Below are 23,888 nucleotides of genomic sequence, written 5' to 3'. Positions count from 1 at the left end.
TTTCTGTTCTACATATAAGTTCCCCCTCCCTCCCATTTCTGTGATCATTTCTGGGTTTAGTGCAAATAACACAATCAGTGTGCAAGACTGTTGAGCAAGCAAGAGGAATGAGTCTCGGCCTGATTTTGGTTAGAATTATTGATTTCATTGTCAAATTTCAATTGTTTTTTTATTGAAAAAATCCATGTACTATTCTAAGAACATATTACATGATATTTGCAGGATTTAAACAAGTACTAAGCCGTTGTTGTAGTAAAATAGATCCCGGTACAACTAAACGGTCCGTTGCAAATGCGGAACCGTACAAAGATAGAGGTAGATTGTTTTCTTTGATACATTCAACCCTACTGTGAGCATGTATTTCAAACGGACAAAACGTTTTGTTAAAAAAATTCATCAATTTCTTATCCTATTAACTTAATTCAATTAATACAATCTCAAGTATATATATGTAACTAATGTTTTCTCGATCATAAATTAACATAATAAATTCTTGGTACGATTAAACTATCTTATTTTTCTCTTTTGTTTTTCAAATTAAGAAACTGTTTTATTCAATAAATAAATAAAACTTATTTTGTTCTCTGGTTGTCCATTCCATAGAATAACACAATAGATTGCATTGGTATTAAAATAATAATAATAATAATAATAAACTACTCAAATGACCACTTAACTATAGGATTGGTGTCAATATGATCATCGTACTTTCAATTTTGTTAATACGGTCATATAACTATTTAAATAGTTTCAATGTAGTCACTTACCGTTAAATACTAAACAACGAAGCTGATGTGGTTGTCATTGAGTAGCGACGGGTCGAAGTGTACATTTAAAATGATTTTATAGCGAAAAAGGTAAAATGGCTGAGAAATTAATCTGACTATTAATCGACAATTCAAAAAAAAAATTAATAGTCCATTCAAAGGCTGATAAATTCTTGGAGAAGGATTGAGATGAGTGGACTTCATCACGAAAAAGGAAAACCTAGTCGGAAATATGATAAGTAATCTTTTTTATTATTATTATTACGTGGTTTGTTTGTTTTAGGGGATTAGGGTTGAATAAATAATTTAGGGGTTAATATTTGAGATTAGGGTCAATATTTGAGAATAGGGTTTATATTTAGGGTTTGGGTTAATAAATGATTTTAGTGTTAACATCTTGATGTAGGATTAAAATTTCAATTTAGAGTTGATAAATGATTTTAGTGTTACCATGTAATCTTCTAGGCCTGACCTAAACGTTATAAACGAATCTCAAAAATCACTCTAACAAGAATTCATAAAACATATCCATTTTAAAGAAATATCACAATTATCAAAGTAAATTATTGAATAAAATAGAAGATATTGATTGATAACCTCATAAATAAACAAATTGTAAAGTCTCATAAATTCATAATGTATGTCAAAACAATATTCAATATCCCATATAAATAATATCTCCAAATGTTCAAATTTATAATACTTCAAAATCTGATGAAAAAGTATCAATAAAGAATAAAGTTCAGTGAAAATCATATTATAAATAATAAAATATGTCGCTAGTTGATTCTTTTAAGTACCCTAACAATTAAGCGAATTTGAAAGGTAGGAATCTAAAAGGAAGCGTTTTGGAACTCACTGTGTCCTTTAAGTGCGGCTAACAACACAAAGTATAACATACAATCAACTCACAATATACGGTAAATTAGACATGGTACAAAATCAAATATAACATGCATGCAATGCAATCTGCTGTCTCATCTATATCTTCATATGATTACTCGATGATTGGACATTATCATCTCATAAGGATGCACCAACCTATAATTCGGTTATTGATATTTATCATCCGTTAAGGATGCATCAATCTGTAAGTCGATTATTGGAATTTATCATCCGATAATGATGTACTAACCTGTAATTCAATTATTGGACTTTACCCGTAACCCCTAGACCCGGTCTAAGAATTACAAATAAATCAAGGTTGTCACGTTGATCACATAAATGATCTACAAACGAATTTTTTTTAATAAATCATTTTAAAAACATTTGTCAAATATAATATAAAAAATAAAGTCACGCCACGATTTAAGGAGGTTGAAAATAAATATTTAATCTCATATAATATAAAAACGAGACTACACCTCTGATAGCTAAATCAGTCCTACATCTAGATAATATGAAAATGTAAGACATAAACAGAATGAGCTAGAAAGCTCAGTGTGTCCTTTAAGTGCAATCCGACAACAATATTAAAAATGCAAATAATTCAAGCTTGATGTAATAAAGACACAATACTAACCAAACAATAGTAAAACCATATATTTTACCCTTATAATATCAAAAATAGATGTACACACTCTTACCTTTTGTTTCAGACTAACAAGATGAGGACGTTACCTTCCGAAGAGAAACCTGAGCCCTCCAAAGATGGACTCAAAACAGAAAACAAAATCAGGATGGGAACGTTACCCTCAGAATAGGAACTCGAGTTAACCTCAATAGAAATCAGACAGGATGAAGATGTTTCCTCCAAAGAGGATCACTAGAGTTTTAGAAATTACAAGATGAACATTAAACTTCTCAAACAGTTAAAAATTGATCATTAAAATTTATAAAAATATTATAAAATGGTCATTAAACTTATCGAATTATTACAAAATGAACTTCTAACTTATAAAAGGTCATCAATATTTCAAAATGAACAATAATCATTTATAATAAGTTTAATGATTATTTTATAACTTTCAAAACATCAATACCTAAAAAATATTATTTTAACATAGTCTAGTGATCATTTGTATATTTTATCATAACATATTTTGTTATAACTTTTTAATTAAATTTAAACTGAGAAGATAAATCTCATTACAAAATGTTACCCAAGCCCAGTTGAAGTTGGAACTACTGGGCCCTTGAAGAGATATATTCTAGGGTAAGCCTGTATAAGAAACTTGTACAAAATCTCCACACTTCTTCAACCTCCGAAGAAAACCCTAGCGGCCACTGCATCAGTTTCAAAACCTTAAGCTTCCAACCATGGTAAATTACGTCTTTTCATTCGCTTCTTGTTTTTCTCTGTTCTCTCTTACAATGTCGTGAATGGTAAATTTTTGGTAGGCGAATGTGGAGACAGAGGTGGCGGCGGCCGGAGTGCCTAAGAAGAGAACATTCAAGAAATTTAGCTTCAGAGGCGTTGATTTGGATGCTCTCCTTGATATGTCCACCGATGAGCTTGTCAAGCTCTTCCCTGCTCGTGCTCGTAGAAGGTAATAAGATAAAAAAATTCATTTCTGCAGGCATCTTTTCTTTTTTGTACTGAAACTAATATGAAACGCTTTTATTTTATTTGTTATTGTTTTATGTGATTTTAGGTTCCAAAGGGGTCTCAAGAGAAAGCCAATGGCTTTAATTAAGAAACTCCGCAAGGCGGTAATTTAATCCTTGACTTTGGGCTTTCATTTCTTGTTCTTATCAATTTTATCTAGTGGTTATTAGATCTAAGGTTGATGTTGAGTTACTGGGTAATTTAAACCGTAACTTTCAGTCTGATTTTGCGGCTTTTAACATTTCACTATTTTTCAAATTCAACATAAAAAAAAGAGACAAACTTCGAGCTTAACTTAAGTGCAAGCACACAAGTTTTAATTAAAAAAATATTATTATTAGTTTTAGAACTTTATTTATATAGGTTTTTCTTAATAAATTCAAAATGGATTTGATTTGGATTATTATTTATTTTTTTCTTTTTTAATTCGGTTTGATTTGGAACAAATTTGTTTCCTATAGAAAAACTGACACCAAACCGAATTGTAAAATTAAATTTCTAAACCAAACCGCAAAATAAAAACTCGAATCGAATTGAACCGTGTGGTTCGGAATGATTTTGTAGTTTTCTAGGTTTCCTTGCTCAGCCCTAGTTACTTGAAACTCTTATATCAATCTAAAAGAAGGATATATGTTGGTATTTATTATGTTATAATTATTTTTCCCATGTTTCAAAATTTTCCATTATGCTTTATCTTCTAGAAATGAATTTTATAGCGAATCCTAGAAGCTGAAATTGAGTCTCTATCTCTGAAGAGTATTGTTGCAAATTGTTATTGTTCTTTTTACTGCCTTTAGTGAAGCAGATGCTGATGCGTCGGTTATGTTCACATATGTCCAAAAACCTTGAATATATTCTAATCCTTGTTATACTTGATTATATGTTTCAAATCTATTTCTGGTTTGATAAGGTATTGACTCCTATCTCTATTCTACTGGTCACTAACTATCAATCTATGCTGCATACATGATTGTCATATGCCCTTTTCTTTGCTGTTTTGTTCATATTCATCTTCCTTTACGGTGATTCAAGTCATGGGAAATGTTTTTTTTAATATTGTAGAAGATTACTCAACCCTGATTAAGAACACAATCGACTGTTGATCGAATGTCATGAACGTCGAACATTCTAATTAAATTATGCATTATGCTTGCCTAATATTTGCTTTCATGTATTGAATCAGAAAAGGGAGGCCCCACCAGGTGAGAAACCAGAACCAGTCAGAACCCACCTGCGGAACATGATCATTGTACCTGAAATGATTGGAAGCATTATTGGTGTGTACAATGGCAAGACATTTAACCAGGTTGAAATCAAGCCTGAAATGATTAGCCATTACCTTGCCGAGTTTTCCATTTCGTACAAGCCAGTTAAGCATGGTAGACCTGGTATCGGTGCTACTCATTCTTCCAGGTTCATTCCTCTGAAATGAAGTCCATTTCTGCATCTTCAATACTTGATCTGGTCTTCACTTTGAAGAGACATTTTGCCTGCTGCACCTTTGGTATTTTTAATTGATGAAAAATTTTATATGCTTTGAGTTATATATCAGATTCTGAGGCTTTCATTTGCTCGTGTTATGAGGAGAGGCTTTGAATGTTTCATTTACTAGTTAAAGATGTCGATGATTTGGTAATTTGTTACACCGTTTATTAATCTTCACTAGGCTTGTAAACGAGCCAAGTTAAGCTCCAATATTGTTGAATTTGATCCGACTTGAAAAGTGTAAACAACTCTATTAAAAAACTCACGAGCTTAAAGTTGTCAAGCTCGCCTCGAAATCAAAACTTGAAGCTCGACTTGAGTTTGAAAAAAATTGAACTTGAAATATTTTAGACTTAACTCGTTCGAAGTTCAAACTCGAGCTCGAGCTTGAACCTGAAGTGTATGAAAGTCTTATTTTGTATCTCTCAGAAAAGAACGTGTAAACGTTACTATTATTAATAATTTAATTTAAAAAGTTTAAAATTTTAATATATTATTTTTTTCAAGTTATTCTTGAGCTTTTAGAATTGGATATCAAATAGTTTGTTTTGTTTTTTTTAAGAATTCGAGTTGAGTCTGAACTTTGTCAAGTTTATTTACAGTCTTAATCTTCATTGCCTCTGGTTGATCTGATTTTAGGGCTTCACTGACTGCGTTTGATTTTATCTGTAACTATGAGTTTATATGCAGTGGAAGTTTGTCAGCCATGTAGTAAGTTTTCATTATTGTTGTAAGTCGTTCCGCCATGAAAAAGATGTTCACTTTTCAATTTCCGGAATCTTATCTTAAGAGATTTAAATCTATTAAATCAAAAAATAATTTTAGAGTTTGTTTTGACTAAATTTTGGTTTTCCACTCCAAATTAAAAAATTATAGTTTGAGGGAGTTACTATCAATCTTCGTTTAGGGTGTGATTAGATCACCCAAAAATATTTTTATTTTAATAAAATTTAATTTAAAATTTATTAAAACAAATTTTAAGTCAGTGCATTAAAAGATGAGTTTGGAAGTTGGTTATGTGTGAGAAATGATTAATACTTTTACACTCTAAAATTGGTGTCTTGTCGATTAATTGTCGTCTTTGTAATGAGAAATTAAGAATACGAATTTAATTTAATTGATGATCTTTTTTCTAATCAAATAAATACAATGTTATTTAACCATCTAAAATTCTAGATAGAAAAGTCAACAATTCGTTCCATTTGATTGGAGGGAGTTAACTTCCTTATATAAAGTAGGACGACACCCTCTCTTTCCAACCAAAGCGGTGAATGACCAATATTTTTTTTAGGAACTTAAGGTTTCTAAGGTAAAATGATAATATTTCAACATTTCGAATCATAGAGAAATACCCTCTAATATGAGGTAAAGAGGTGTTTTTCTCATTCCCAAAACGAAATAATAAACATCAATATTTTCTTTAGGATTTAACATTGGTCTCTATTCATATTAAGACCATGCAACAACAATTAGCTGACCCTATTCTCATATGTAAGGAGGTAAGGTAGTAGGTTGTCCCCAACGCCAGGTTGAGAGCAGCTTCCGTGAAAGACCTTCGGCAGTTAGAATTATGAATTGCCCACCGTGGGACTCGATCCCACGACCACAAGGTTAAGAGTCTTACGCTCTACCAATTAAGTTGGTCAAACGACCTATCCTATCGATAAGTTTAAACAGACAAACATCTCTTTTTCCATCCTCCTAATTAATTTTAATGTGTTGTAATTTTATTTTATTTCATTGGAGGATATTTATTTATTTTAAATTATCAAAATCGAATTATAAGTTAGGTTAAGGCAATCATTTTTTATAATTTAAAATAACTAAATATTATCTTTTAGTCAAATTATGAAAGACATCGAATTATGCACGTGAGGCAATCACGCTTTTAATAAAGATATTATGAGATCAATAACATACTTCATGGAATATTAATTATAAAAATTAAGGGAACAAATCAAAGGATCAACTTAATAAACATGCTATAGTTACAATGCAATGAATTAAAATTAAAAACATTAATAAAAAAAAGATAAATAATAAAAAGCATAAATATAAATTATGAATTTAAAAGATATGAAAATTAAATGTAAAAAATATAAATACCAAAATTATCAAATAAAATAAAATAATAAATATACCAATTAAAATAATTTTAAAAAGTAAAAAATGTAAAGAATGTATATACGGAAAGAAAAGAAAAATAATAATAATGATACTAATAACTAAAAAAGAGTAAATAATGGTATATGTAAGATTAAATATGTAGAAAATATATACACATGATATGATAAATATAAAAATATAAAGTATATATCACATATAAAACGTGAGAAGAAAAGGTATAAAAAAATTAATTTGTAAAGATTATATATGTATAAACATAATATAAATTATTAATAGTATAAGAATATAATATAAAAAGGTAAAATAAAATAAATAAGAATTTAAAAAAAAACATAGATTTTTTTAAAAAAAACCTCAAGTATACTATATTTAATAAAACCTATTTAAAAATCATTTTTCCTTATTCCTCGATTTTCATTCTTTCCATAGAATTTTTTTTGGGGGGGGGGATAAGGTCAAATTGACAAAACAACCAGACTCAAAAATAAAATAAAGATAAAAAAAATAAATAAAATAAAAGTGGCTTGAAGAAAAAGTAATTTCTTAAATTCTTAATCATAATGAATAGAAAAAGTAGATTCATCCATTCCCATATCAGTTCTGAAACCATAATAGTTGATTAGCTATTTGTTGGCGGGTATCGATCAACAATACAGTATTAGTTTTGAGCCTTGAAGAAATATTTATCTGTTAAATAACAGTGGCTTTGGAAGATTAGCAGGGCACTAGTTAACCTGATTATTCTTAAATATTCTTGCTATACATGATATGCAGAAAGATTATGTGTATACAAGTGTTCCAAGGAACTCTGTTCATGACTCTTGATGTTGGTTATGGAACGGGAAATTTGATTCTGAATGAACTAATTCATCATTTTCGTCTTCACCATCATCTTCGCTGTCATATGTCCCACGGTAGGCCTCATCCCCTTCCTCCTGTAGATACTGGATTTTTTTTTAAAGAAAACAAAGCATTAGATCAAATATCTTACATCAAGCAGCAGCAGATCGGGGGAGAGAGAATAAAAGGCTATACCTCATGTCGCAACCGTCTTTCGGTTGGGCCCGGAATTGGGCTTCGACTTGAGTGATTGGGTTGGGAGTCGCCACCGACCATTTATTTTAAAACAAATGGGTTGATCGGATACCCTATTTCTTACATGATCTGCGTTGTACCAGAAATATGTTGGGCTCGGGAGTCGGTTACGGTCAAGGAAGGATTAGCACCCTTGAACCGCCCTTTCGGTACCAATTAATTCACCGATTGTCTTTAATGACGAAAATAAAAAATTTAAATTAGAATTTAAATACTCGATTCGAATTGTTTACCTTTGACCGATTTAAAGGACCACTGAAAATGTTAAAGAAAATGTTAGATGATAAAAAAAATATTAAATAAATCAAAATAATAATAATAATAATAATAATAAAAGTAAATAATATAAAAAACAATAAATCAAAGAAATTAAATTAAAATTAAATAAATAATAAATAAATATTAAATAAATAAGAAAAATATTATTTTAAAAGTAATAAAATGGAAACAATATGAAGTAAGAAAGAAAATAAAAGAATAATAATTAACAAGCATGATAATAAAAAAAGTCAGAATTTAGGGGGTCAAATTGCAAAAATGTAAAATTTAAACGGGGACCGAATTGAAACAATTGAAAATCCTGTGGCCGAATTGCATATGGTGACTGAAATGGATTGCGACTCAAACTTACAGGGATCGCGGAAAAGATTTAACTATCCTGTAATTACACGGTAGTCCCTGATATATAAATACCCAAAAACAGATATCTCTCATTCATTATCACCATTTCACTCCAGCTCTCAGAATTTGAGAGAAAAAATCTCTCTGAGGCTCTCTCGCCTGGGGTTGTTCGGCCCCTGCCCGATGACCCTTCCGCCGCGTCAACCACCGTGCCGGCCACCGCCGGCGGTGGCCAAAAAAGAAACCACTTAGCCCGAAACACTCGCCTCGTCACTCTATACCCCGATCCGAAGCCCGTTTCCCCTAAAGGGACCCCAAACGGCGTAGATCTACGCCTTAAGTTCGGGTCTTTTACCTTAAAACCGACGCCTTCTGGTTTTCAGATAGCTTCTCCGAGGCCTTTGGTTGGTACTTCGGTTTTGTGTATTTGGTTGTGTTCGACCTTTGTTGTTGGTCGATTTGTTTAATGTATTTGTGGGTTCTCGGTTGTTGGTATTTGGTGGTTTTTGTGTTGATGGTCTTTGTGATGTTATGAGTTCTTGGTTCCCCGATCTGTTGATGATGCTATCTGTGGGTTCTGTTTTGTATCCTCCCCCTTGATGGCCGTTCTCCTCTGGTATTTATATAGCCCGTTGGGAGGCTGTTTCCGGTGATTTCTGGGACGTTCCCGGATATTTCGGGGTCATGGGTTCGTGGTTGACCGACTATCCCGGGATGGGTCAGTCCCGGGATCCCGGCCGGCCGTTTTGGTATTGACTGTTGGCCACGTGTGTCCCCTTGACTCCCCCATGCGGCGCATTGACTGGCATCTTTTTTAGGGTTCCAAACCCTAACGCTTACTGGGTTGGTTCAGGCTATCCAAACCGAACTGAGACCTGTTGAACTGGATCTGGACCCAAAAAAAACAATTAAATTAAATTAAATTAAATGAATGAAATGAAATGCAAATAATAATAATAATAACATACTAATAATAATATAATATAAACTATATAATATATATATTTCAAAAATATTTTTTAAAACTATATATTATATTCTAAAAAAAATTTCCAAAACTATTGTTTTCAAAAATGATTTAAGAATATTATATAAGATTCCAAAATATGTTTTTTTTAAAACTATATATTATATAATTTTCCAAAAATGTTTTTTTTAAAAAAAAAACTATATATTATATATATTTTCAAAATGATTTCAAAACTATATATTATATATATTTTCAAATGCATTTTCAAAAACTATACATTATATATGTTTTCAAAAAAAAATTTTAAAACTATATACTATATATATTTTCGGAATGTTTTTGAAACTATATAGTACATATATTTTAAAAACATTTTCAAAAATTATATTATATTGCTATAAAAAACAGACGAAAATGAGTGTCTACAGCTGCCCCTCTTTGTCCTTTTTCGTGGAACGAAAAAATAGGACAAAGATAAAATGACACAAATTTTCGTTCGGTGGAGAAGAATAATTCCTTGTCGAATTGAGATGTTGATGGCTCCTCCGTCGCGAAGTCGAGTCCACCTTGAAATGATATGGGATTGAATCTGTTGTCCGGAATTGGAATGTGACTTCTCGTTGTCCTTCGGTCTTCTTCTCGATTTAAAGACCTTGGTTAAAATTCTACCCAGTGGTTGATTTCGAGCTGAATGAAATCAAACTCGAAAGGTATTCGTTGACAGATAGCTTTTCTCGACTTAAGCTATACTGTCGGAAAGCGGTTTCTTGCCACTAAGGCACGGCTAACCCGAGTCTTATTCTCGACTTGAAAGCCTCGAATACAACCGGACAGTAGTGAATGATGTGACATCGAGCTGAATGGAATCGAACTCGATAATTTTATTGACATATAGCGCTTCTTGCTTTAGGCTATGTTGTAAATGATGTGCCTTGGAGCTGAGCGTAGTCGAACTCGAAGGTCTTTGGTCACAGATAACCCTCCTAGCCTTGAGTTATGCTGTAAATGATGTACCCCCGAAGCTGAGTGTAATCAAACTCGAAGGTCTTTTGTTGGCAGACAACCCTTCTAGACTTAAGCTGTGCCGCAAATGATATGCCTTGGAGCTGAGCGTAGTCGAACTAGAAGGTCTTTGGTGACAGATAACCCTTCTAGCCTTGAGTTATGCTGTAAATGATATGCCCTTGAAGCTGAGTGTAATCGAACTTAAGGGTCTTTAGTTGGCAGATAACCCTTCTCGACTTAAGTTATGCTGCAAATGATGTGCCTTGGAGCTGAGCGTAGTCGAACTCAAAGGTCTTTGCTAACAGATAACCCTTCTAGCCTTGAGTTGTGCTGTAAATGATATGCCCTTGAAGCTGAGTGTAATCGAACTTAAGGGTCTTTAGTTGGCAGATAACCCTTCTCGACTTAAGTTATGCTGCAAATGATGTGCCTTGGAGCTGAGCGTAGTCGAACTCAAAGGTCTTTTGTTAGCAGATAACCCTTCTTGACTTAAGTTATACTGCAAATGATGTGCCTTCGAAGCTGAACGTAGTCGAACTCGAGGGTCTTTGGCAGATAGCCCTTCTCGACTTAAGCTATTCTGCAGATGATGTGCCTTGGAGCTGAGCGTAGTCGAACTCAAAGGTCTTTGCTAACAGATAACCCTTCTAGCCTTGAGTTATGCTGTAAATGTTATGCCCTTGAAGCTGAGTGTAATCGAACTTAAGGGTCTTTGGCAGATAGCTCTTCTCAACCTAAGCTATACTGCAAATGATGTGCCTTGGAGCTTGAGCGTAGTCGAACTCGAAGGTCTTGGTGGGCAGATAGCCCTTCTGGCCTTGAACTAAGCTGCAAATAGTTTGTTTAAAAATGGCTTCCCTTTACGGGTCGAAAACGGTCATGATTCTTCAGGTGGTTCCCCTAAGCTGGTCTGGGAAAACCTACTGATAAATTCTGACATCCGGATATCTTCCGTCGTGGAATTGAAATCTGGCTTGAAAGTGTTAACTGAAAACATGTTGCTCATTGTTGAGTTGAGCTGAACTGAATTTGATCTGAATTGGTTCTCGCACCCATCTGAAATTGGTTCTGAGATCTGTATATGTGTAAAGTCGATTGAGGTGTAGCTTCTTGCTGCTGAGTTACACCATTGTTCTTTAAAGGTGCTTGCAAGTCGAGTATATCTTGAAATAGAATTGAAACCTGACTCAAAGGGCTGTAAAAAATGTATGCTAAAATGATGAATGTGATGCACCTAAATATGTCTAAGATGCATGCAACATGAATGAATTATGATTTATTTCTTGGATGGAGTCTCGTGCTTTGTCTGCCAATCTGGTCTTTGAAATGGATCGTGCCCCATTTGCTTCTCGAGCTTGGGCTTTACAGACCTTTCATATCTGAGACTGTTCTGCTTGAAAATGTTTTTCTCCTTTTTCTTGTTTTAGGAGAGAGACATGATAAAGATGTTGTAAAATATTGTTTGCAATTGAATCAAATTGTAAATGTGAGTTCAAAAAATATCAAAGGAATCAATAGCTCTTTTAATGCTTTCAGAGTTACAAATCTTTGACGAATGTTCAAATGGATGAGTTGGCTTTAGGTTAGCCTCCTTTCTAAGGTTTTGGTAACCCAAAATGTCATTTTTTTTAAATATCGAAATATGCTTTGGCATTTCATTTGGGTGCGGACATAATGACGCAAGTATAATGACCAATTACTAGACATTTTATTTCGGTCATCTGAAATCTTCCATTTGTTCAAGCTTTGTAGGCTCCTCCAACAAAGGCAGTGCAAAAAATATCGGTCTAAAAATGAAATTCTTGAGTGCTCGTGTGTAGTCGACTATAACAGGTGTTCCTTAACTCCCTTAGTCCAACATTACCGAAAATTTCTTGCTCAGATAAATTTGATTTAATTTTCCATTATCTGGCTAGCTGAATCCATAAAGCCGGGGCATTTAACCAATTGCCTTAGAGGGACAACTTAATATTATAATCACTCTTATCAAGTTAACTGAAGGGTTCATCTCATCACAGAGTCTTCATCCTGACAAGAGCAGTGGAGCAAACACCGAATTGCCAAGTGTCCGAGCAATGTCATGGTTTGAACGTAATCTACTCATAAGGCCAGGGCTTTCAAGTTTCCTCTATGACCAATTGCCTTAGCGGAATAGCTCAGTTTTTACGGATTTAATTTCTTAAGATTATCAAGAAGAACCTGTCATAGTCTAGGTGTTTTTGAAAGTCAAGGAATCTCATCTTTATAGTTCAATTTTCAAGCAACTGACCTAAACTGGATTCACCTACTCGACTCTTTCAAAAGATCATCATCGTCATTGAACGTCTTAAATAAAAAGTATAGTAATCGTCATATGCAAACGATGCCCCATGTTGTCCGCACCTTATGAAAGGAAAATGTTATATTGGTTAATTGCAAGAGTAGGGTAAGTGTTTGAGGATATATTCTGGATAAGGTCAAAGTCCTTGTTTTAAATCATGTTACTTCGTCAAAGATTCGTAACTTTGAACCGTTTACAGAGTTTCTTAATTCAAATGATATGCAAAGAATTGCAAATTTGCAAATATGATCCATTGCTTAACATCTTTTAAAGTAACATAAATTTGATTAAAATGTCTTTACAAAAACTTGAGAAAAAATGGAAGAAAAACAAAGTCAAACAGAATGCCTCAAATGATGAAATGATACTCCTCACTTGGATGCCCCCAAGTTGTTGAAGTCGATCCAGTTCTGGTTACGCATCTTTTGTACAACCCTCTTGAATGCGTAACAGTTCTCAATTGTGTGCCCTGGGACTCCGCCGTGATATTCACAATACGCATTCTCATCATACCACTTGGGGTATGGGGGCTTCATGGGTTCTACTGGGTATGGTGACACCACATGGGTGTCAAGAAGTTGCTGATAAAGCTCTTTGTAGGTCATGGGAATTGGGTCGAAATGTTCCCTTTCCCTCATGGAATCTTGTTTAGAAGTACCTAACGGTACAGCTGCAGTTGATTTTGGGCTGGAGATTGTAACACCTTTGCTGGAGTGTTTGATGTTGTTAACCTCTCCATCCCTCTCCCTCATAGGAGGCTTCTTACTGGCTTCCCCATCCTTAATTTTGCCTTGCTTTATGGCTGACTCAATCATTTCTCCGGCCATAACCAAGTCTGAAAAGCTTCCTGATGTGATCGCAACCAGGTGCCCGAAGTATGGAGCCTTCAGGGTCTGCACGAAGAGCTTTCGGGTTTCCTTTTCATCTAACGGTGGATGAACTTGCACAGCCAAATCCCTCCATTTTTGTGCGTACCGCCTGAAACTCTCGTTATGCTTCTTTTCCATGCTTTGTAGCATAACTCGATCTGGCCTTATGTCATTGATATGCTTGTATTGTTCCAGAAATGACTTGGCCAGGTCCTTCCAGGTCTTGATATTTGATCGGCTTAGCTGGTTGTACCACCGAATGGCTGATCCCGACAGACTATCCTGAAAGCAGTGGATCAGGAGTTGGTCGTTTCCTCCATATCCTGTCATCTTTCGGCAGAACATGGTGATGTGAGCGGATGGACAACTGTTTCCGTCAAACTTCTCGAACTCCGGGGACTTAAATTTCGGGGGAAGAACCAAGTCCGGGACTAGACTAAGTTCCGCTGCATCGATTTCATGGTAGTCACGGTCTCCTTTGACTATATTCATTTGGTCCTCCAATTGTTTGATTTTTTCCTCCATCTTTCTCGCTTTTTCCTCTTCGTCCAAATCCGGTACATGGTAATAACCCGGATTGTTCTTAGGGTTAAATACAGAGGACGAGGGCTTTGCTTTTGCAGCAGATGAGTCCCCTCGAAGTTCTGGTAAGATTTCAGGTGAGATAACCACTTGTGGGGTAGGTTGTATAGTTACCCCTTCCGATGAACCTGCCCCAGGCACACTGGTCTGTTGTAGGCCAATTAACTTGGCAACGATCTGATCAACCAAGGACTCTTGGTTTTTTGTGATTGTTTCTCGAGTATTTCGACTGTTCTGGTTTATCTTGTCTTCTAGCTCTTTCTGTAGTTTTAACATATTCTCTTCGATTTGTGTAATTCTGGCTTCCATCCTCTTCTTCTTCAAACGAGTGTTATGCGGATGGGGTGTGTCCAATGCTTGAGGCAGTGTATCCAGTATTTGTTCCCCTTGATGAGACATGTTTATATTAGTTAATGTGAATGCAAAGAAAATAACAAAATGCAAAGAAAATAAGAAATGCAAAATGTCTAAATATATGATGCATGAAATGTCCGAGGCATTGATCCAAAAAATGTGCCTGTTATTCTGAATAACCCTTATTGGTAACAAAAGTGTTACGTCTGAAGTGACAAAAAACTCTTTTTGATGGTACAAATCCTGTATAGCTACTGACAAGTTGATTCGTCTTTTTCACTAGTTGAATATCCTGTCGAACCATTCCGGCTCCTTTGGCTAAAATGTGCAAATAATGAGATGCTTGCCCCAAAAAAAAAAGATCTCGAAGGACTGCATCTCTGACTTTCACTTTCTACCGAGCTTGTTTCTAACGAAAGTGTCATTGGAGCCCTCCATCGAGAGAAACTATCCGAAGCTTGCTTCTTGAATTCGTCCGTAATGGCATCCAACTCAGCTAGTGTTTCACCATCTTGTTCTTGTAGTTTTCGAAAGGAGCGACCGAGTCAGTGACCTTTTCCTCGTATTGCCCCTGCAACTTTGCCTTTGAGTATTCTTTGACCACGGTTGGACTTCTGAGTTTTTTTATCTCTTTGTATTATAACCCATTTGTCCATTAATGCAGATTATTCATGTTTAACAAACATATTTTTGGTGGATCAACACATCGTTTTAAATGATGCAAACGATGAACACAAAATAAAAGAGAACAAAAAATAAAAGGGTTAGTGAGGTAAATCAAAACAATAATAAAAATGAAAAATGTTACACCACATGATATCTACCCCACATGCTTATTATTCCTACCCGGACATGATCTCTATCCCGCATGCTAATTTCAAACAAAACCTAACTACATGTTTGTCTAGTTTGCATGCTTTGAACAGAAAATAAAGTAGGAAATAAAACAGCCTAGGGTTTGGAATGAGGTTTTGGGGAGGGCTCTAATTCCCTGTACTCTCCCGGTTTAAGTTCTAAAAAACGGTACTCGAGTTCTCCTTGCCGGTGCCCCCTTGGGCTTACCAGACCCTTAGTCCTAAACCCATCACAGGCTTGTGTGGACTAAGTTAAACTCGAGGGGACACATTCCCTTATGCCCGCACGGTGAATAAATTCACACGAAGACATAAGGTATATGAATCCCGAAGGCTACTTGCTAGGCATATGCGGTGAATAAATTCACACGAATGCGTCGCTTTCACCCCCACTTAAAAGGGTTCGGAGCTCGGGTATAGAGCCTGAGATGAAACTTTTCGAAAATCTGAAATCATTGAAAAAATGTTAGTACAACTATTTACTTGGAAAAATAATCAAAGGTAAATAATTGGAATCGAATAAATAAATTAAAATTTAAATTTACAATCTTCGCATAAAAAGACAACCGAAAATTAATTCTGGCCTGACTCACTTACCGTCCCCAGCGGAGTCGCCAAGCTGTCGCAACCGTCTTTCGGTTGGGCCCGGAATTGGGCTTCGACTTGAGTGATTGGGTTGGGAGTCGCCACCGACCATTTATTTTAAAACAAATGGGTTGATCGGATACCCTATTTCTTACCTGATCTGCGTTGTACCAGAAATATGTTGGGCTCGGGAGTCGGTTACGGTCAAGGAAGGATTAACACCCTTGAACCGCCCTTTCGGTACCAATTAATTCACCGATTGTCTTTAATGGCGAAAATAAAAAATTTAAATTAGAATTTAAATACTCGATTCGAATTGTTTACCTTTGACCGATTTAAAGGACCACTGAAAATGTTAAAGAAAATGTTAGATGATAAAAAAATATTAAATAAATCAAAATAATAATAATAATAATAATAATAATAATAATAATAATAATAATAATAATAATAATAATAAAAGTAAATAATATAAAAAACAATAAATCAAAGAAATTAAATTAAAATTAAATAAATAATAAATAAATATTAAATAAATAAGAAAAATATTATTTTAAAAGTAATAAAATGGAAACAATATGAAGTAAGAAAGAAAATAAAAAGAATAATAATTAACAAGCATGATAATAAAAAAAGTCAGAATTTAGGGGGTCAAATTGCAAAAATGTAAAATTTAAACGGGGACCGAATTGAAACAATTGAAAATCCTGTGGCCAAATTGCATATGGTGACTGAAATGGATTGCGACTCAAACTTACAGGGATCGCGGAAAGGATTTAACTATCCTGTAATTACACGATAGTCCCTGGTATATAAATACCCAAAAACAGATATCTCTCATTCATTATAACCATTTCACTCCAGCTCTCAGAATTTGAGAGAAAAAATCTCTCTGAGGCTCTCTCGCCTGGGGTTGTTCGGCCCCTGCCCGATGACCCTTCCGCCGCGTCAACCACCGTGCCAGCCACCGCCGACGGTGGCCAAAAAAGAAACCACTTAGCCCAAAACACTCGCCTCGTCACTCTATACCCCGATCCGAAGCCCGTTTCCCCTAAAGGGACCCCAAACGGCGTAGATCTACGCCTTAAGTTCGGGTCTTTTACCTTAAAACCGACGCCTTCTGGTTTTCCGATAGCTTCTCCGAGGCCTTTGGTTGGTACTTCGGTTTTGTGTATTTGGTTGTGTTCGACCTTTGTTGTTGGTCGATTTGTTTAATGTATTTGTGGGTTCTCGGTTGTTGGTATTTGGTGGTTTTTGTGTTGATGGTCTTTGTGATGTTATGAGTTCTTGGTTCCCCGATCTGTTGATGATGCTATCTGTGGGTTCTGTTTTGTATCCTCCCCCTTGATGGCCGTTCTCCTCTGGTATTTATATAGTCCGTTGGGAGGCTGTTTCCGGTGATTTCTGGGACGTTCCCGGATATTTCGGGGTCATGGGTTCGTGGTTGGCCAGCTATCCCGGGATGGGCCAGTCCCGGGATCCCGGCCGGCCGTTTTGGTATTGACTGTTGGCCACGTGTGTCCCCTTGACTCCCCCATGCGGCGCCTTGACTGGTATCTTTTTTAGGGTTCCAAACCCTAACGCTTACTGGGTTGGTTCAGGCCATCCAAACCGAACTGAGACCTGTTGAACTGGATCTGGACCCAAAAAAAACAATTTAATTAAATTAAATTAAATGAATGAAATGCAAATAATAATAATAATAACATACTAATAATAATATAATATAAACTATATAATATATATATTTCAAAAATATTTTTTAAAACTATATATTATATTCTAAAAAAATTTCCAAAACTATAGTTTTCAAAAATGATTTAAGAATATTATATAAGATTCCAAAATATGTTTTTTTTAAAACTATATATTATATAATTTTCCAAAAATGTTTTTTTTAAAAAAAAAAACTATATATTATATATATTTTCAAAATGATTTCAAAACTATATATTATATATATTTTCAAATGCATTTTCAAAAACTATACATTATATATGTTTTCAAAAAAAAAAATTTAAAACTATATACTATATATATTTTCGGAATGTTTTTGAAACTATATAGTACATATATTTTAAAAACATTTTCAAAAATTATATTATATTGCTATAAAAAACAGACGAAAATGAGTGTCTACACCTCAGTATCATCATCATCATCAGTTGGATATGAAGAATCTACTGTCATAGAATTCCTTGTCTCCTCGACCGTCCATGATGTGCATTTGATCCTATCAAAGTGTAAGCAAGGTTAACGCATTATATCCATGGTCACACCGGTGAACGAAGAAGAGAAACACTAATATGCTACAGAAGAAAACATACTATTTCAGATCTTATTTTCTCCACTCTAGCCTGCAGTGCTGAAATATGCTTTAAGAGTGCCTGTTAACAGAATAAGTAGAAAAGATGAGTCCTTTCAGAGGTGTCTGCAATGTCAATCGGTAAATTAAGGAGTTTCACATTAAAGGTGGAATAAGGAACATGCTATGTAGCTCCATACAGCCAAGGGAGGAGTTATTGAGAGATACCTCGTGTCTTTGAAGCTCAATAGAACGTGCCAAAGCCCTCCTCTTTGTCAAAAGATTCTTCGGCCTTGTTGTAGAAGGTCGCTCATAGTCCTTTCCTCGATAAACAATTATGGCATATCAACTGAAACCAAAACTCCACCACTTTCAGCTTTGAGCGCTATCGCGACCTTTTTTACCTGATCAAAATTTTTAGCCTTCATAATGATCTTAATCAACTCCCTGTATTTCCAGTGCAAGTGCATGTTCTCTATAGTACCATCGAAAACTCCACGTCTCCCTGAAGTGAGAAATTGAACTCCCATAAAAATCTCAAATTCTGAAAAGGAAAACTGATAACTCTTGTAAAAGAGAGATACCAAGAAGTAAGAAAGCTTTCATCCTCAACCCAAGCTTGCGAAACATAAACCTTTCCTCATCAGTTATGCTTTCCGGATCTGCCTGTCTGTCAGCTGGTTTTAAATAATCTTCAACCTTAGATAAAGCTCGTTCAGCTTTCAATAGCTTTCGATCAGCCTGAAAGGGAAATATTCCACATTCAAACCTATGTACGTTTAAATATACAAATTACGAGTAATGACAGTATTCAGAGTATAAAACTAAGAAACACAGCATGAAAACTTAGCTAATGAAGATTCAAGGAACTCACAAAAGCCAAGTTCTTTTCAAGTTTCCTGACTAGGTTGGCATGCCTCAACATTTCTGCTTCCTTCATAACTTTTCCTTGTGATGATCATCCAGCCTCTTTCCCCATCTAGCATCAGCATCCAAAGTTTCTCCGAGGGTACCTGCAGGCCCCCGATTGCTCAGCTACTTTGGTGCTTGGTACAAATAAACCTGAGGCTCTTAACCGTGCCTGCTCCTCTACATCTTGCAGGGACTTCGCCAATCTTTCCCTTTCCAATAATGCTTCAGCAACATCTGCTGACAAAAAGTTCTTTCCTCGGTAGAAGACCAAGAAGTCCTTGTTTCTGGAGAGAAACATGCCCCCTGTTAATTTCTGAAGTTAATCACAAGAAGTATGTGATCAACAGTTCAATCTGGTGTTTTCGGAGTCCAAATAGTTGAACATAACATGTTTATGAAATATAACCGATATGAATACCATTAAAAGTCCACATCCCTAAGAGTTACCAGAATTTGCTTTATTCTAATAATATTTAATCTAAACAATGGACTACTTATTCAGCCTCGGGCACCGGTGCATCACCAGAACATTCTTAGAATGATCACGAGATGATGACAGCCAAAACAGAAGGAATGCTGAATTATTGAATTCATCAATTATTGAATTGTCTAATAGAGTTGTCTAATTTAGTTGTATGAATTCATCAATTATTAAAGGAATGCTGAATTATTATGGAGCATAAAATTGCATAAATATTCCATATTTAAATTGATTCAACTTATTCCTCATGGCTTCAATCACAAGGACTTCAAAAATTGGATTCGTAGCAACAGAAGGCAGGAATGCAATAAGACAATAGCAGAGACAATTGGACAAGGTCCACTAACATATTCCCATTAGCTGGAACGACTCAACATAGGCTATGTTTTTGAACAGAACACAAAATACATTCATGTTTGATTCTCTTGGGCATGAATAAAGCACATAATCCATTAACTGTACAAAAAGCCAAGCTTTTTACCAAAAAAATTCACTGCTCAGAGGATAAAGACAGAACACCAAATAAAGGATAGGAAGCACTGGAAACTAGCTGACAAAAAGATACAACGAAATGGCCGATAAAATTTAGTTTAATTACCTTGAGATCTTCAGCCATTCTCTCACTAGTAGTTAGTTGCACTCCTCGTTTGAGTGCAATCTTCGCAATATAACTTTTTTCCCACAATTTAATCATGGCCACTGCCAGACCTTGGAGTTGCCTACTTCTACCTGGACATATATACTTCATTAGACATTCAAAAGAACCATATTTAGATCATCTGCAGTGACACAATAACTGTAGCAAACCTAAAGCGAAATGCGGAGGAAGAACTCTGGCAAGTCTCCTCAAAGATGTTGCTTCCTTTACTCCAAGAGAAGATCTTACTCCGTAAGGAAGTACTCTAAATGGAGGCTGATACCCAGGAACTATTCCAGGAAGCAAATCAGCATCAACTGGTAAGGGATTACATCCTGGCCAATCAGCATATCTAGGAACCAAGCCCTGTAACAGCTTGTCTACTTCATCTTCATACTTTATTTCTGACAATGGCTCTGTATTTTTATGCTCAGCAGCAGCAGTTTCGGAGTTTGCCTTTGGTGGAGCCACATCATTTTGGGAACCCAAGTCAGAAGGATCCTTAGTTTTATCAGCCACTGGGGGTGATGAATATGTACACATCTCATTTTTCTTATATATTTGTTTGTTCAGGTGCACCGAGGGAACCTCATAACTAACACCTCTATATAATGAAACGGACGTCCCAGACCTCCAAATTACCAATCCTCCAGTTTTTTCTGCACAAATGAGAAGACAAAACAGCCAAATTAGCAATAGATAGATGACTAACAATTTCATACTGTGAGAGATAGGAGTTGTAACATTCTTACATATTATCATCCCGTAAAATTACATTATTAATTATTCTTCATTTTTGTACAACATTAAGCAAGTGGAAGAACTATGGAGTAAACATTGCAACATGATATGTATATATACATATTTTCAAAGAGGTTAAGTATATAATTAATCTGAAATTTCCATTTACCAACTTGGTTATTCTTCAAATATTTCTACTTTCCAAGCAAAAATGGTTAAGAACTTTCTACAAATATTTAAAACTAAAATAATGAAAGTTCATCAGAAGCAACCTCCAATATTTCATGCATCCTTTCCATATTTAGAGCAGGTGCCCCTTCAATCTTTAACCTCACAATCTCCATTGTCTTCCACTTCTCATGAATTGTATCCACCACTTCTTGAGTAACACCAGAACCCTTAATTCTCATTTTACTCTTAGTCCGAAATGTCAAGTTCTTTAACCTTCTAAGATCAGACTCGGGCAGAGTCAATTCTGCCACTGAGGTCTTATTATCTCTTCTGGCTGTCCGCTTCTTCTTCTTCCTTCCTTTTTTTCCCATGGAAACCTTACTTCCCCATCTCTCTCAAACACACTTTCGACCCCCAAAGGCGACTCGTTTGAAAACCCACCTCTGGTATTTGGTAACATTCCTTCTTCCACATAAATCATATCCTCCGTAGAACCTCTTTCATTCTCTCTCCTTGGTTGTTCTTCACCCTTTCCTTTCTGTTCAGTTTCCTCTCCAACGTACCCAAATTTCTTCAATTTCTCCACTAGTTTCTCCATGGTACTGCTGCTGCTGCTACCATTGTTACCAATCTTTGAATAAGACAAGCTCCATAAATTCCCATTTTTTCTATAGTTGAACACTGTTTTTGGTGGTTTCGGCCCATTTCTTTTGTGGGTTTTGTTCCAATTATCTAACCAATTACTTCTCAAGGTGGGAAAAGCTTTGGTTTGGCTTTCTGGGTATTGGTGAACATGTGAGCTTGAAGTGATAGTACGGTTAGCGGCACAAAAATTTAGGGTTTTGAGAGGGAGATTAGATGAACTAGACCTGAAAAAAGGGAGAGGGAGACTTGAAATGAATCCAAGAAGGTTGATTTGGTTGTCGTTGTAGGATGAAATAAAGTCATTGAATAGATGAAGAAACAAGATGCATAAACGAATCATCAGGAGTGGAAAATTTAACAATGGATATTTGGATTAATTTTTGAAGAAGGCTATGGATTTCAAAGTAGTTTCATGTAGTTTCGCTACATGAGTGTTATAATCAAAACTGGAGATGCTTATAGGTCGAATTGGGCGAGGCTCGTACAATACTTTTTAGGATAAACTATACTAAATACCATCGATTTTACTGCTAAACTTTTAAAAAACTTCAATCTTATTAGCATTGGATGATATGTTAATTTTATTTTTTTTAAGACAAAAATAGAAATTCATTAAAAAATCTAACTAATCCTAAGCGGAAGAAAAAGAATGCCCAAGCCAATATCGAACAAAAAGAAGCTCAACGAACCCACATAAACGCAAACTTCATAGCACGAAACACACAACAATCCTATTACAATTGCAGCACAGCCGCCTGCAAAACTGGAAAGCAAAAAGAAGGAACAGGGACCCGAGCAACCATATCTAGCGAAAGGAAAAATGCTAGGCCACAACCAAACTGCAGAACCACAAGGAGCCAAGAGCCGCAAAAAGCATCGACCACATCACCTCTTACAACAACTCAACACTAACCAAAGCAATGCAACCCACCATGCACTCAACCCACGGAAGAAGAATTGGCACAGACCGAAACAAAAACAACCCCTACAACAGCAAAACGACCCTCCAAACCAGTACCCACTGGCACTGAATACAGCGAAACCTGCAGGGAAACAATAAAGCCAGGGACGAGCCACCACCCACAAGGCGTGAACTTAAACAACACAGAAGCAAAAACAGCTCAACACCATAAAGATAAAACAAACCAACCCCAGAAATTCAACACGCAAAAACACAACAACGAGAGCTAAAACGAACCAACAAAGGACCGGATCCACACCCTCTCATCATCACATCAATAACAAAGGAAAAATCTAAACATGGACAACAACACAGTGACCTACGATGAAGCAGGCAACCAGCTGGGAATCACCAAACCTTCTCACTCGACTGCTCCTCACAGCAGCCACCGAGGGATTTCTAACAAAATCCAGAACATAGGGGACAACAAACGGCCAAACACTTTTACTCCACCACCCAATCCACATGATAGCCAAATCAAAAATCTGGTCTGCGCTAAAACACTTATTCTTGAACATAATGTCATTCCGACAAAGCCATATAGTCCACATGAAGCCAAACAGAGCTAAATGCCAGATTGACCTCCTAGGGAAAGACCTCAAGCATCCAATCCAGTACAAGATAAGAGCTTTAACATTACCTGGGCATACAAAGTTAAAGTTCCACAGCCTACACCACTTTGCCACACAGACCATACAACCTCACAGTGACGAAACACATGATTTACAGTCTCTGGATCCTTACGACAGAAAACACAAAGAACAGAAACTAGACTCCCCACCCCACGGTTAGCTAGATTAACTAACGTCGAAATTCTAAAAAGGGTAGCTCTCCAAACAAAAGCCTGGACTTT

At 35.6% G+C, this 23,888-nt stretch overlaps 1 protein-coding gene and 1 pseudogene across 1 annotated transcript; one reads left to right on the top strand and one right to left on the bottom strand.

Moving 5' to 3' along the window:
- Positions 1–2,894: 2,894 nt before the first annotated feature.
- Positions 2,895–4,853, top strand: LOC120145714 (40S ribosomal protein S15-4-like). Its single transcript, XM_039159474.1, has 4 exons — positions 2,895–3,029; positions 3,108–3,256; positions 3,362–3,419; positions 4,499–4,853. Exons 1-4 carry the CDS (start codon positions 3,027–3,029, stop codon positions 4,745–4,747), a joined length of 459 nt encoding a protein of 152 aa, XP_039015405.1. The 5' UTR covers positions 2,895–3,026; the 3' UTR covers positions 4,748–4,853.
- Positions 4,854–7,708: 2,855 nt separating this feature from the next.
- On the bottom strand, positions 7,709–22,377 carry LOC120145647 (annotated as a pseudogene).
- Between the last annotated feature and the right edge of the window lie 1,511 nt (positions 22,378–23,888).

The sequence above is a fragment of the Hibiscus syriacus genome, unplaced genomic scaffold (genome assembly GCF_006381635.1).
Source record: "Hibiscus syriacus cultivar Baekdansim isolate YM2019G1 unplaced genomic scaffold, ASM638163v2 tig00002478_pilon, whole genome shotgun sequence".
NCBI classification, from domain to species: Eukaryota; Viridiplantae; Streptophyta; class Magnoliopsida; order Malvales; family Malvaceae; genus Hibiscus; species Hibiscus syriacus.
This window is presented reverse-complemented; position numbering and strand designations above follow the sequence as displayed.